General features: G+C 36.1%; 1 protein-coding gene and 1 long non-coding RNA gene across 2 annotated transcripts in view; both read left to right on the top strand.

Annotated features, from left to right (window-relative positions):
- Window positions 1–1055: 1055 nt before the first annotated feature.
- Window positions 1056–12785, top strand: LOC131954137 (prolyl 4-hydroxylase subunit alpha-2). Its single transcript, XM_059317667.1, has 13 exons — window positions 1056–1399; window positions 3095–3231; window positions 3518–3612; window positions 4696–4807; window positions 5166–5290; window positions 6973–7024; window positions 7154–7284; window positions 9648–9809; window positions 10258–10322; window positions 11716–11839; window positions 12324–12377; window positions 12519–12575; window positions 12753–12785. Exons 1-13 carry the CDS (start codon window positions 1224–1226, stop codon window positions 12783–12785), a joined length of 1323 nt encoding a protein of 440 aa, XP_059173650.1. The 5' UTR covers window positions 1056–1223.
- Window positions 12786–12994: 209 nt separating this feature from the next.
- The window catches only part of LOC131954143 (uncharacterized), a 2682-nt gene continuing 162 nt past the window's right edge, over window positions 12995–15514 (top strand). Inside the window, exons 1-3 of the long non-coding RNA XR_009388737.1 lie at window positions 12995–13066; window positions 13661–13760; window positions 13981–15514. The exon at window positions 13981–15514 is cut by the window's right edge and continues 162 nt beyond it. This is a non-coding gene — a long non-coding RNA (uncharacterized LOC131954143). The remainder of the gene's footprint in view (window positions 13067–13660; window positions 13761–13980) is intronic.

Below are 15514 nucleotides of genomic sequence, written 5' to 3'. Positions count from 1 at the left end.
CTAAAAAACTATTCCGACACAAGAATTTGTTGATGATGTTTAATACCCCACACCCTGTCTAGATTTTAAAACCTAACTTTGTACATAACCAAACCGACAGGTTTTATTTTAGTTGAATGATGAATCGGCGGCTAAGGGTGAAATCGATCTATTCGTAGTCTAGACTAGCCTAGACGTTGATTTAAGCCACACACGATGTGAATGTATTACCGTTAGGTAAGTGGGACTTGGTGGCTTATACCCTTCCTCATTATATAACAAGAAACAAGTCGATAACTAGAGTTGGTTAACAAGCTAAGTTAAAACACTAAGCTAACAAAAGAAAAAATCGATGTAATGAACTGAGAAAAGAGAAAAACAAATGAAAACACTTGAACTGCACTAAAATATGGCTAGTAAAATGACCTTGACGAAATGTCCTCTCTCTAAAATCTACCTATTGAAATGTCCTTGACAAAATGTCCTCTCTTTAAAATCTGGCTAATGAGATGTCCTAGCAAAAAGTGTTTGTTCTCTCATTTGTTGTCAGATAAAAGTTCATTTTCTTTAAAATACATTGTGTGTCTAGCAATTCCTGTATTAGCCTGCCTCTCTGTCCGTCGGTCCGTCCGTCTTCTATGTCTCTTTCTGTCTGTCTTATGTGGAGTAAGTAGATTTACATCTAACCAAACTGCTACTGTAACATGAGCACTAACTTGAGACGAAGCTCAAACATACAGCAATCTTGCGTCTAAAAACATCTACATAGGCGTGGATAAATCAGGTCTATGGGTAGTGTTTAATGGCATCAATCGGTAGAGTTCAAATGAAAATTCAGAGCACTTCTCCCCTGTGTCTGAATAACACCTGTGACAACCTCGAGAATTGGATCAGAGAAATAGCCGGACGATCTAATCGATATCACACGAACGTGTCAGGCGGTTTTTAATGATCTAAAACAGATATAGTGTAGACCAATGATCACACGGGGTAAATAATTAGCGGGTCAGTTTTAGCAAACATCACGACAGCCTAATCTACACTAAGTCACTAACTCCAGTCAGCAATAGGCTTATAAGTACTAGATACTTTTCAGTCAACAGTAGGCTTATAAGTACTAGATACTTTTCAGTCAACAGTAGTCTTATATGTGCTCGGTACTTTTCAGTCAACTGTAGACCTACATATTCTCTGTTTCATTTGATTTGAACTTGTCTCGGCAGCTACTTCTGACATATACTGACATGTATTGTGTCAGTGTCACAGTTCTCACCTTGTCAGCCTTGCTGACATTGACGTCATCAGAAGTGTTCACATCATCTCATAAGGTGCAGAGGATGGTGATGGATGAGGAACGTATGTTGGGTGGATTAAAACTATTTATAGACCAGAAGTATGATTTGCTAAAGAAGATGTTCAAGTAAGTTTACATAGGCTAAAATTACCATTGGCTAAAGATAATTACTAAAGTAGGATGTAGCGTACTTTGGTAAAATATCTGGCGTAAAAAGTTAATAAATTCAAAAACTTTTTTAACAGATCTGAACTTATTTCTATATATTGAAAAATTGTTCCATCATAGGGATTTAACATTCTGTTAAATGTTGTTTTGAATGTCTATTTATCGTTTCATTATAGGGATTTAACATTCTGTTAAATGCTGTTTGGAATGTTTACTGTATGAAAAATTCAGTTCTATTTATCGTTTCATTATAGGGATTTAACATTCTGTTAAATGCTCTTTGGAATGTTTACTGTATGAAAAATTCAGTTCTATTTATTGTTTCATTATAGGGATTTAACATTCTGTTAAATGCTGTTTGGAATGTTTACTGTATGAAAAATTCAGTTCTATTTATCGTTTCATTATAGGGATTTAACATTCTGTTAAATGCTGTTTGGAATGTTTACTGTATGAAAAATTTAGTTCTATTTATCGTTTCATTATAGGGATTTAACATTCTGTGAAATGCTGTTTGGAATGTTTACTGTATGAAAAATTCAGTTCTATTTATCGTTTCATCATAGGGATTTAACATTCTGTTAAATGCTGTTTGGAATGTTTACTGTATGAAAAATTCAGTTCTATTTATCGTTTCATTATAGGGATTTAACATTCTGTGAAATGCTGTTTGGAATGTTTACTGTATGAAAAATTCAGTTCTATTTATCGTTTCATTATAGGGATTTAACATTCTGTTAAATGCTGTTTGGAATGTTTACTGTATGAAAAATTCAGTTCTATTTATCGTTTCATTATAGGGATTTAACATTCTGTTAAATGCTGTTTGGAATGTTTACTGTATGAAAAATTCAGTTCTATTTATTGTTTCATTATAGGGATTTAACATTCTGTTAAATGCTGTTTGGAATGTTTACTGTATGAAAAGTTCAGTTCTATTTATCGTTTCATTATAGGGATTTAACATTCTGTTAAATGCTGTTTGGAATGTTTACTGTATGAAAAGTTCAGTTCTATTTATCGTTTCATTATAGGGATTTAACATTCTGTTAAATGCTGTTTGGAATGTTTACTGTATGAAAAATTCAGTTCTATTTATCGTTTCATTATAGGGATTTAACATTCTGTTAAATGCTGTTTGGAATGTTTACTGTATGAAAAATTCAGTTCTATTTATCGTTTCATTATAGGGATTTAACATTCTGTTAAATGCTGTTTGGAATGTTTACTGTATGAAAAATTCAGTTCTATTTATTGTTTCATTATAGGGATTTAACATTCTGTTAAATGCTGTTTGGAATGTTTACTGTATGAAAAATTCAGTTCTATTTATCGTTTCATTATAGGGATTTAACATTCTGTTAAATGCTGTTTGGAATGTTTACTGTATGAAAAATTCAGTTCTATTTATCGTTTCATTATAGGGATTTAACATTCTGTTAAAATGCTGTTTGGAATGTTTACTGTATGAAAAATTCAGTTCTATTTATCGTTTCATCATAGGGATTTAACATTCTGCTAAATGCTGTTTGGAATGTTTACTGTATGAAAAATTCAGTTCTATTTATCTTTTCATCATAGGGATTTAACATTCTGCTAAATGCTGTTTGGAATGTTTACTGTATGAAAAATTCAGTTCTTCTACTTCCCCAGTTTCTATTCTGAACGACTGCGTGAGGTCAGATATCGTGATCCATCTCCAGAAGATTCTGAGCTGTACCACCCAAACTCCATGTACCTAACGATAAAAAAATACGCCAGTGATTATAGTGTTCTAGAAGACAATTTAGGTGCGTTTATTTCAACGCTTGTTTTATCTAAATAAATGATCATTCTACATGGAGAAAACTAAAGTAGAAAGTACTGCTAATTTGTATAACTGTAATAGAAGAATAAGTATTCAAAGTTTGCTGTACACACAATGACTACGACGAGACAATTTTTACCGACTGGGCTTGGTGTAAAATGGTTGATGGTGTGTGTGAATGGTTTGGTTGATGGTGTTTGTGAATGGTTTGGTTGATGGTGTTTGTGAATGGTTTGGTTGATGGTGTTTGTGAATGGTTTATTTTACAGAAAACTTCATCAACTCTGAAGGCGAGGCTGGACCTATTTATTTAGCCTGTCAGAAGGACTTAACAGGGGCACAAAAATCACTAGTAAATCTTCAGGTATTGTCGGCTAATTTGCATTTTTTTTCTGAACTTTTTTGTTTGTTTTTGATCGATTTCTACAAAGCTTGGCTGATTTCGATCTAAAGTCATTTCTTTCTAACTTTACAGATACGTTCGTTCTCATTAACCGCTCAATAAAACCTAATTTCTAGCCTAATGAAATTTTAATTAAGTTAATCAACCCAGTGCAAGACATAAGATAATATTTTAGTGTTAGATGTAACCCCATCATTGTGAATATATTCTGTGGTGTTGCTGCCAAGTCTTGTGAAGTGGAAGTTAACATTCGGCGGGTAAATTTGTAACAGTTACTTAATGCCTCTTTGGTTAAGTATCACAAACTATTGATAGGATTTAAAGATTATATTTTATGAAAGATTTGAACCTAAACCTTTTCTTATCGTGCATGTTTGAAAGAAATCACACAATTTGAAAATTGTCAATATTATATAATGGGACCTGACCACAAACCACACACAATAAACCACAAAGCACCCACAACTGACCACACATCACCCACAACTGACCACACATCACCCACAACTGACCACACATCCCCACAACTGACCACACATCACCCACAACTGATCACACATCACCCACAACTGACCACACATCCCCACAACTGACTACACATCACCCACAACTGACCACACATCCCCACAACTGACCACACATCCCCACAACTGACCTCACATCCCCACAACTGACCACACATCCCCACAACTGACCACACATCACCCACAACTGACCACACATCACCCAAAACTGACCACACATCTCCCACAACTGACCACACACCACTCACCCACAACTGACCACACATCACCCACAACTGACCACACATCAGCCACACATCAGCCCCAAATGACCACACATCCCCCACAACTGACCACACATCACCCACAAATGACCACACATCACCCACAACTGACCACACATCTCCCACAACTGACCACACACCACTCACCCACAATTGACCACACATCACCCACAACTGACCACACATCCCCTCAACTGATCACATTTTATCCACAAACACTGTGACCTAAAAAGTTAGTAAAATAATGTTTTCCATAGGCTATATACAAAATGAAAGCCTTAGATATGGCAAAGGGAGATTACTTGGGATTTCAAGGCCCACCACTCACATCGCAAGATGCCTTCGACATTGGGACCATGGCCTGTAGAGGTTTGGCTTATTATCTATCTAGTAACACTGTTTAGACTGGCTGTCATCTACGTGTTGACGAGAATCCTCATATCAACATTGTCCTAATCTAACAAAATCACGTATTTTTTTCAATTTTTAAGGCCGTAAAAAATACTTTTAAGCTTGTAAAAATTTCGAAAATTTAGTATTTTATAAATAAACGGTATAAAAGTTGCAAATGTAGAGAATTTGAAACATTATGTTTTATATTTAACTCTTAATTTCAATTTATTATTTTATAAATATTGTTTTTTAATTACCGGTTAAAGATATTTAATAATAAAAATACGAACGTTGTTGTAATTATTCCAATATCAGAATTGCTTTTAATTACCAGGTTATAAATTTGTTGAATGTGCTGATTGGTTTAACGTCTCACTCACTTTGTACAACAGTTCGGATGTTACACCAACAGAAACAATCCCAGGTATAACCGCCAAGATGGGACGCGCCTACGTACACGTAAGTCGTGATGTCTGCTGGCAAGTTACCAACGCTGTCTCTCTTTGTCATCAAGACGATAACTGCGTCAACAAAATCGATTGATAAATACTTTTATTTTACTTTCAGTCTATTTCTAACTCCCACTTAAGATATCACCTTTAGACTTGGTTGCCCTTCTTATATATTTATCTGGCCACTACACAGCAGTGTTTCCTACATACCTAACTACTGACCTGTCTACACTAGAAAATGACAATCTATAAACCCGTTACAAAAATCTCCACACAAGGATAAGCCATTCGATACTTCCTAGTCCTTCAATATAGTTACAGCTGCACCAGTCGGCTAATATACCCATGCTCCTAGTCCCTCAGTATAGTTACAGCTGTTGCAGTCTGCTAATATACCCATGCTCCTAGTCCCTCAGTATAGTTACAGTTGCACCAGTCGGCTAATATACCCATGCTCCTAGTCCCTCAGTATAGTTACAGTTGCACCAGTCGGCTAATATACCCATGCTCCTAGTCCCTCAGTATAGTTACAGTTGCACCAGTCTGCTAATATACCCATGCTCCTAGTCCCTCAGTATAGTTACAGTTGCACCAGTCGGCTAATATACCCATGCTCCTAGTCCCTCAGTATAGTTACAGTTGCACCAGTCGGCTAATATACCCATGCTCCTAGTCCCTCAGTATAGTTACAGTTGCACCAGTCGGCTAATATACCCATGCTCCTAGTCCCTCAGTATAGTTACAGTTGCACCAGTCTGCTAATATACCCATGCTCCTAGTCCCTCAGTATAGTTACAGTTGCACCAGTCGGCTAATATACCCATGCTCCTAGTCCCTCAGTATAGTTACAGTTGCACCAGTCGGCTAATATACCCATGCTCCTAGTCCCTCAGTATAGTTACAGTTGCACCAGTCGGCTAATATACCCATGCTCCTAGTCCCTCAGTATAGTTACAGCTGCACCAGTCGGCTAATATACCCATGCTCCTAGTCCCTCAGTATAGTTACAGTTGCACCAGTCGGCTAATATACCCATGCCGGCTGTTTGGTCTAGTCGTACAAGCAGAGGCGTAGCGATCCATCTCGCGGCCGGAGAGAAGTATCCATTTTCCGCCCCCTCCCGTTTATATATAGTTATTCATGTTAATGAAAAAACGTCCTCCCTTCCTACCCCCACTCACCTCAAATTCGGAAAGGTTAGGTTGCACACTAGATATGCAGAAAACAGTTAAATCAGTCTGTAAGGATAGTGGCTATATATTTTCTTTTCGTCTATGTATACTTCAGTACTGCAGCACTGGATGAGGTAAATAAGACCTCCTCTACCCCTCCTCCCTTGTAGTTTCGCCTCTGGTAGTAATACAATATATTTTATTTACTTTGTCTATGTATACTTCAGCTCATAATGAGATAAATATGACCCCCCCCCTATCTTACCCCCGTAGTTTTGCCACTGGTTGTATTCTTTGTTGATACTCTCACCTCTGTCTCCTGTTAGTACACCATAAGATTTGACAACAAAGTGCGACTTGTGTACATTTTACAGTGTTAAATTACATCAATTGATATTTTTACTACCAACTCTATGTGGGCGTTGTGGTATTACGTGGTTTTTGGTTCTGAAATTATGTACCGATTTTCTCATTACCATCACAATGTTGACTTGTCTTGATGTAACATGTTCTACAGTTGGGCGACCTAGCCAGAGCTGAACAAATCTACAAGGATGTCCTCCTGTTAGGTAACATTTTCACATTCATAGAACTACCCACAAGAACATCGGCTGTACAAATTTTACTTAAGACTAATTCGTAAGAAACTAGTCTCGATGGAAACAAAGTCCTAACACATTCTCTACGTTATTCTAAAGAACCTAATAATAAGGAAGTCATTAACTTGGGCCGGGAACTAATTTATGAAGACGTAAATGAGTACACACCTGATGAAACATCCCAGAACTATAGCCGCCTCTGTAGTCTAGAGAACCAGAACCACATACCTGTAAGGACCAGTTTTCCTTTTCTGTATGCTTTGGTTATTCAAGGTTGGATGTTTACTCATATTTTTTGTAGTCTAGACATGCAGGTGCTCGTGTTGTATATTTGTGACCATCTCGGTAATGTCCAGTATTTGGTGAAGTGTGTTGTAAGGTACCTTGTCATCTGAAGTGTGTTGTAAGGTACCTTGTCATCTGAAGTGTGTTGTAAGGTACCTTGTCATCTGAAGTGTGTTGTAAGGTACCTTGTCATCTGAAGTGTGTTGTAAGGTACCTTGTCATCTGAAGTGTATTGAAATGTGTCGAGAATGAGAGCACAGGAAGAAAGGGGTGAATGTTGTTTGTACGTAGTGACTGCTATTGTTGTGAAATGAGTGAATGTTGTAATAACCTGTTAAAGATTGTCGTGTATCTATCATGAAAAAAACGTCAAGTGTTATGTGTTGGCCTGTCATCTAATTATCTTAAAGATATTTGTGTATCCGTCACGTGTTATGTGTTGGCCTATGTGTCATCTAATTATCTTAAAGATGTTTGTGTTCTGTCACGTGTAATGTGTTGGCCTGTCATCTAAGTATTTTAAAGATGTTTGTGTATCTGTCACGTGTTATGTGTTAACCTGTCATCTAATTATCTTAAAGATGTTTGTGTATCTGTCACGTGTTATGTGTTAACCTGTCATCTAATTATCTTAAAGATGTTTGTGTATCTGTCACGTGTTATGTGTTGGTCTATGTGTCATCTAATTATCTTAAAGATGTTTGTGTATCTGGCACGTGTTATGTGTTAACCTGTCATCTAATTATCTTAAAGATGTTTGTGTATCTGTCACGTGTTATGTGTTAACCTGTCATCTAATTATCTTAAAGATGTTTGTGTATCTGTCACGTGTTATGTGTTGGTCTATGTGTCATCTAATTATCTTAAAGATGTTTGTGTATCTGGCAGGTGTTATGTGTTAACCTGTCATCTAATTATCTTAAAGATGTTTGTGTATCTGTCACGTATTATGTGTTGGCCTGTCATCTAATTATCTTAAAGATGTTTGTGTATCTGTCACGTGTAATGTGTTAACCTGTCATCTAATTATCTTAAAGATGTTTGTGTATCTGTCACGTATTATGTGTTGGCCTGTCATCTAATTATCTTAAAGATGTTTGTGTATCTGTCACGTGTAATGTGTTAACCTGTCATCTAATTATCTTAAAGATGTTTGTGTATCTGTCACGTGTTATGTGTTGGTCTATGTGTCATCTAATTATCTTAAAGATGTTTGGTATCTGTCACGTGTTATGTGTTGGCCTGTCACCTAATTATCTTAAAGATGTTTGTGTATCTGTCACGTGTTATGTGTTGGCCTGTCATCTAATTATCTTAAAGATGTTTGTGTATCTGTCACGTGTTATGTGTTGGTCTATGTGTCATCTAATTATCTTAAAGATGTTTGTGTATCTGTCACGTGTTATGTGTTGGCCTGTCATCTAATTATCTTAAAGATGTTTGTGTATCTGTCACGTGTTATGTGTTGGCCTGTCATCTAATTATCTTAAAGATGTTTGTGTATCTGTCACATGTTATGTGTTGGCCTATGTGTCATCTAATTATCTTAAAAATATGTGTGTATCTGTCACGTGTTATGTGTTAGCCTGTCATCTAAATATCTTAAAGATGTTTGTGTATCTGTCACGTGTTATGTGTTGACCTGTCATCTAATTATCTTAAAGATGTTTGTGTATCTGTCACGTATTATGTGTTAACCTGTCATCTAATTATCTTAAAGATGTTTGTGTATCTGTCACGTGTTATGTGTTGGCCTGTCATCTAATTATCTTAAAGATATTTGTGTATCTGTCACGTGTTATGTGTTGGCCTGTCATCTAATTATCTTAAAGATGTTTGTGTATCTGTCACGTGTTATGTGTTGGCCTGTCATCTAATTATCTTAAAGATGTTTGTGTATCTGTCACGTATTATGTGTTAACATGACATCTAATTATCTTAAAGATGTTTGTGTATCTGTCACGTGTTATGTGTTGGCCTGTCATCTAATTATCTGAAAGATGTTTGTGTATCTGTCACGTGTTATGTGTTGGCCTGTCATCTAATTATCTTAAAGATGTTTGTGTATCTGTCACGTGTTATGTGTTGGCCTGTCATCTAATTATCTTAAAGATGTTTGTGTATCTGTCACGTGTTATGTGTTAACCTGTCATCTAATTATCTTAAAGATGTTTGTGTATCTGTCACGTGTTATGTGTTGGCCTGTCATCTAATTATCTTAAAGATGTTTGTGTATCTGTCACGTGTTATGTGTTGGCCTGTCATCTAATTATCTTAAAGATGTTTGTGTATCTGTCACGTGACCCAGGACCCGAACAACCCGAGACTTGTGTGCCGGTACAGAGAGACTCTACTGCCCTACTACAGGTTTAAAGAAGAGATCCTGTCTGTTGCCCCGTTTGTTTCCGTCATCTACAACGTCATCAGTGACGCTGAGGGCGACCACCTCAAAGAATTAGCCAAGGACAAGGTCACGTCTTTTTACTGTTAAATTTCTGCCTTGTCCAAACACCTCACCAGTGTTCAAGTCATACCGTGACTTAAGTCAGCCTGACTCACGGGCAGCTGTTTGTTGTTTAACTTACGTCATGTTTTGTTTTTGTCGTATTGCTCGATTAGCCATGCGACGATACCAGTAACTTTCTCATCCATCTATTTCGTCAACATGATCTAATAAAGATGATCAAAACAGTTGAAATCTGTCTTTTTCCTCTATCTATTTAGTCAACATCATCAGATAAAAAACACCAATACATTTGAAACTTGACCTTACTAAACATTATATCTGTTAAAAGAAATCATCCCCATTTCTCCTGTATTTGTTTGGATTACATGATATTATAGGCTTATTAAGAATTATAGAAACGGAAAAGATTTTTGACCTGTTTGAATGTTTTTGTGGCTTCTTTATTTTAAAGCTCAAAAGAGGCCTTACTGCGCTAACATACAGTGAATCATCAGAAGAACTTAGGACAAGTGACCTGTAAGTACCAGATATTAGGACAAGTGACCTGTACCAGATATTAGGACAAGTGACCTGTAAGTACCAGATATTAGGACAAGTGACCTGTAAGTACCAGATATTAGGACAAGTGACCTATAAGTACCAGATATTAGGACAAGTGACCTGTAAGTACCAGATATTAGGACAAGTGACCTGTAAGTACCAGATATTAGGACAAGTGACCTGTAAGTACCAGATATTAGGACAAGTGACCTGTAAGTACCAGATATTAGGACAAGTGACCTATAAGTACCAGATATTAGGACAAGTGACCTGTAAGTACCAGATATTAGGACCAGATATAAGGACCAGTGACCTGTAAGTACCAGATATTAGGACAAGTGACCTGTAAGTACCAGATGTTAGGAAAAGTGACCTGTACCAGATATTTAGACAAGTGACCTGTAAGTACCAGATATTAGGACAAGTGAACTGTAAGTACCAGATATTAGGACAAGTGACCTGTAAGTACCAGATATTAGGACCAGATATTAGGACAAGTGACCTGTAAGAACCAGATATTAGGACAAGTGACCTGTAAGTACCAGATATTAGGACAAGTGACTTGTAAGAACCAGATATTAGGACAAGTGACCTGTAAGTACCAGATATTAGGACAAGTGACCTGTAAGTACCAGATATTAGGACAAGTGACCTGTAAGTACCAGATATTAGGACCAGATATTAGGACAAGTGACCTGTAAGAACCATATATTAGGACAAGTGACCTGTAAGTACGAGATATTAGGACAAGTGACCTGTAAGTACCAGATATTAGGACCAGATATTAGGACAAGTGACCTGTAAGAACCAGATATTAGGACAAGTGACCTGTAAGTACCAGATATTAGGACAAGTGACCTGTAAGTACCAGATATTAGGACCAGATATTAGGACAAGTGACCTGTAAGAACCAGATATTAGGACAAGTGACCTGTAAGTACGAGATATTAGGAAAAGTGACCTGTAAGTACCAGATATTAGGACAAGTGACCTGTAAGTACCTGATATTAGGACCAGATATTAGGACAAGTGACCTGTAAGTACCAGATATTAGGACAAGTGACCTGTAAGTACCAGATATTAGGACCAGATATTAGGACAAGTGACCTGTAAGTACCAGATATTAGGACAAGTGACCTGTAAGTACCAGATATTAGGACAAGTGACCTGTAAGTACCAGATATTAGGACAAGTGACCTTTATCAGACGTTTGAGCAGAATATCTTACGTAGCCAAGAAGATTTCTAGAAAATTGCTGCTCGTTTGAGAATTGATTGTTAATATCAAGATAAAACTAAGGTGTATCTTTATCAGAAACTGAGATATTACGAGCACAGCTTGCTTATATTTGATACTGTCACATGACCAGGGCATGGATTGCTGACGAAGAGTCAGAAATGGTATCATCCATCTCCAAGAGAATTGGACACATCACAGGTCTGGACACGTCAATGAGAGAACCGTACGGTCCTACGTCTGCGGAACTATTACAGGTGAGTTCCAGCCCATGTTCCGGTTATAACAGCTCACTCATAGTCAAGGCTTTATGTGCAGGCTCCGGAAAAAAAAACGGCTGAAATTGTTTCAAATGAATTAACAAGACTTTTAAAACACATTATTTGTGTACCTAAGTTAGGGCAATAAATAAGCACTAATTTTAATGGTATATCCTCATACCAAGTTTTGATTTAATTAAGAGCTTAATTTTTTTGGAGACTACCCCGTTAATAAATGTTTATGTTAAGGTTTTGATTTAAGGTTGTGGCTAAAACAGGTTGGATATAATGTTTTAGTGGAAATTCTGATAGAAATTCAACATCATTTTTTCGTATGAATCTGAATTCACTAATCAGTTTACGCAAATATATTTAAATATAATAGTTGAAAAATATAAATTGACATAACATGATTGATCGGTTAACATCTCTACTATATTTTAAACATAGTAAATTAGTTCAATATCTGCTCACAAAACAGGTAGTCAACTATGGACTAGGTGGACTTTACGTTCCACACTTAGACCCAGTGCAGGTCGGTATCGCCCTACATAAATCATTCTTGTGATGGTTGATAGAGCATTTGCATTGTACGTCTACAATATCACTGCCCAATATAGAAGTTACAATTTATGACAACACTCCCACTATTTAAAAGCCTTATGTCTATATTTAGGAAGCAACTGATTGGTTGAAACGCTCTGGAAATAGACTGGCCACGTTTCTTATTTACGTAAGTAAAATCAATAGTTAGCTTTGGTGTTTTGTACGGCACGTTAGTACGTCAACAATTATCAAAACAATTCTTATTTACGTAAGTAAAATTAGTAGTTAGCTTTGGTGCTATGTACCGTACAACAGTACGTCAACAATTATCAAAACAAATGTTCCCCCAATTGACCCACCTCAGGTTTTAGACCAAGACATAAAAACTTGCTTGTGATAGTCCTTAATACTCAAGCTTTATGTACAATTTTTCTTCTGCGCTATTTTTTGAGTGTATTGGCGCTTTTTCTGTGTGCGAAATTTCGCATTGCGTTATTTGTTTTTACTAACTCCCCGTAGAATGTGTGAATGCAGATTACGGGTTTATACAAGTTTTTGTTTTAAAAGTTCGCCAAATTACTTAATATAGATGTTTTGCTTGTATCGTAGCTGACCGACGTCCAGCGAGGCGGATCTACTGTCTTCACTAGAGCTGGGATAGCAGTAGCACCAGTCAAGGTAGTTTCGTGTACCTAACATTTGTATGCACCTCACATAAAGTCAATGTTTACCCGAATATTTTTTAGCGCAATTTCCATTCTGGAGAATTGCGTTTATTAACCCGTCATTTCTGTATGGATGGATGGATGGATGGATGGATGTCCGCAGCTTTAAGTCGTATCTCCTCCTCAACGAAGCAATATCGAGGACTAGTTCCAAAAGCAAAAATGTTAAGCAAGTTCCGAGGATGATTGTGGGCCAAAAAAATTCCCGGAATTCCTTCCTGGATTTCCTGGAAAAGCCAAAAAACCTCGAAAAAAAAATGCAGTTTTTGACCCATATCTCGGCAACCAGACCACGTAGCGACTTGAAACATTTACCAATCGATTTGTGTCATAATTTAGAACAATATTGCCGAAGAAAGTTTTCAAAAATATCCTTTCGTTCGGTCACAAATTTTAAAATTACGTAAACACCTACAAACCGATCGTTCTCCAAGTTTGAACGCACCCCAGCATTATACGTCAGAGCTATTTTTAGATAACATAAGGAAATTGCGCATAAATGTCACTAGACTTTTTAATTAACTTGTTTTCTTCTTGACGCTAACAGAACATGGCACTGTTGTGGTATAACTTTTCTCCACAATATGAGGATGAGGATCAGTTGACCTATCATGGTGGATGTCCAGTTGTCTTCGGACATAAATGGAGTAAGTCCATACACTATGTAGTTTTGAACAAATTTCAATTGTATTACAGTTGATTCCATTTCAGATTGTATAATGCATCGCTCTTCTATATTTAACTGAATTAAACCATTCAGTAAAGTTGTAGGAGGCTGAGAGACCAGAGCTGAAGTTGATGATAAAAGTATAAAGATTTAAGATAATAGCTGACAATAAACGGAGAAAATATATTTCCTTGTTTCAGTCTGTACAAAATGGATCTGGACTTACGGCAACACATTGAGAAGAAGGTGTGGTCTGACACCTGAAGCCACCCAGCTCGATATTGAACCTGACATGAAGAGAGGCTATATATAGGAAGATGGTGGTGGACCTTCAAGCGAGTCAGCTGAGGACTGCAGATGTTCCCTGACAAAGTCTAAAACTGCAGAATTTTAAATGTGTCATACAGAATAAAAGACAAACAAATACATTTTTTTAATGAAAATAGTATTAAAAAACAACAACAAAAAACTCAACAACAACAGAAAACAAAAATGAACATTAAACTATCTAAAACCAATAATATAACTACTTTCTGAGCTAGAGATTTCAAAGGTTTGGTCTTTTAAATATAAAATAACTTTATTTTAACATATAAATTTTGTTCATATTTTCCTTCTTTTAAAATATATTATTTAAAAAAAAATTGTTTAGTCTGTGGAACTGTTTATGACCGTTATGTCGAACAAAGTTTATACCAATGTCCAGTGTTTTATGTTATATATGTTTACCATCCCTTAGATATGACCATTATACGGGGTAATATCCGCCCCTTAGAGTCCATTATTTGAGGTATAGATGTCGCACCTTATTCTGCTTGAACAAAGTCTTCAGTCCTTTTAATTTGTTTACAGCATACATTTGTTAATTTAGTCTTTCGTTGCTAGACAGCGAGAATAAGCATGAATAAAACTCACTTTAATTTGTTGATTATAGCTTTATTTTTAAGTTGAATGCATTAAACTCTCTGATTTATTTCAGCGTTAAACGCATTTTATATAGTGAGCATGCGTCCACTTATACTTCTATCATGTACAGAACAACTTTAAAACACGTATAGCAGTTATGGATTTTGAAAGTTTTAAAAATTGTTATAATTATACTTACACAAATGAACAAGGCGAGGTTTTTGGTTTTTACATTTAATACTTGTTTTCGCTATATTTGAAACTTTTAATGCAAAAGTAGTCAAAAACAAGTTGCAGTGATTAGATTGGTAAGCCAATAAATATGTCAATTAGAAGTGTCCGAAATTTCGCTCGGGTGTTTTGATCTAGACTGACGACAGACTGATGACAGAGACAGTGAGTTCAATAAGAGCTTGTAAAAATGTCAATATCTAATAATTGGATATATTTAAATTAATATAAGCTACCAATACCAATCAGTAAAATTAAAACCAAATTATATACATCATTAGTGAACACAACACCATATTAAATGCACACACTGATTAAGAGCCTTAAATGATTTCGTTAAACACCCGGCTGTTCAATGGTCTTTATATTGTTTTTTAAAGTAATTTGTATTAGTTTTGGCCGAGAAAATTGTATACATTTCATAGCGTAGATCTTTAGATTTAAATCAAATTGGAATGAAATAATACATTTGTTCATATTCTAAAATTAAGATGACGCCATTAGTTGTGTGGACTTCCGTAGTTTAAACATGTGATATGTGACGTCATTGTTCTTTTGCGTTCTTGTCACAACTATAAACACTTTTCCGGTTGCATA

This window comes from Physella acuta, unplaced genomic scaffold (genome assembly GCF_028476545.2).
Source record: "Physella acuta isolate Inbredline_101_S28 unplaced genomic scaffold, ASM2847654v3 ptg000975l, whole genome shotgun sequence".
Taxonomy (NCBI): Eukaryota; Metazoa; Mollusca; class Gastropoda; family Physidae; genus Physella; species Physella acuta.
Note: the sequence above shows the minus strand (reverse complement) of the source record. Positions and strands in the feature narration are given on the sequence as shown.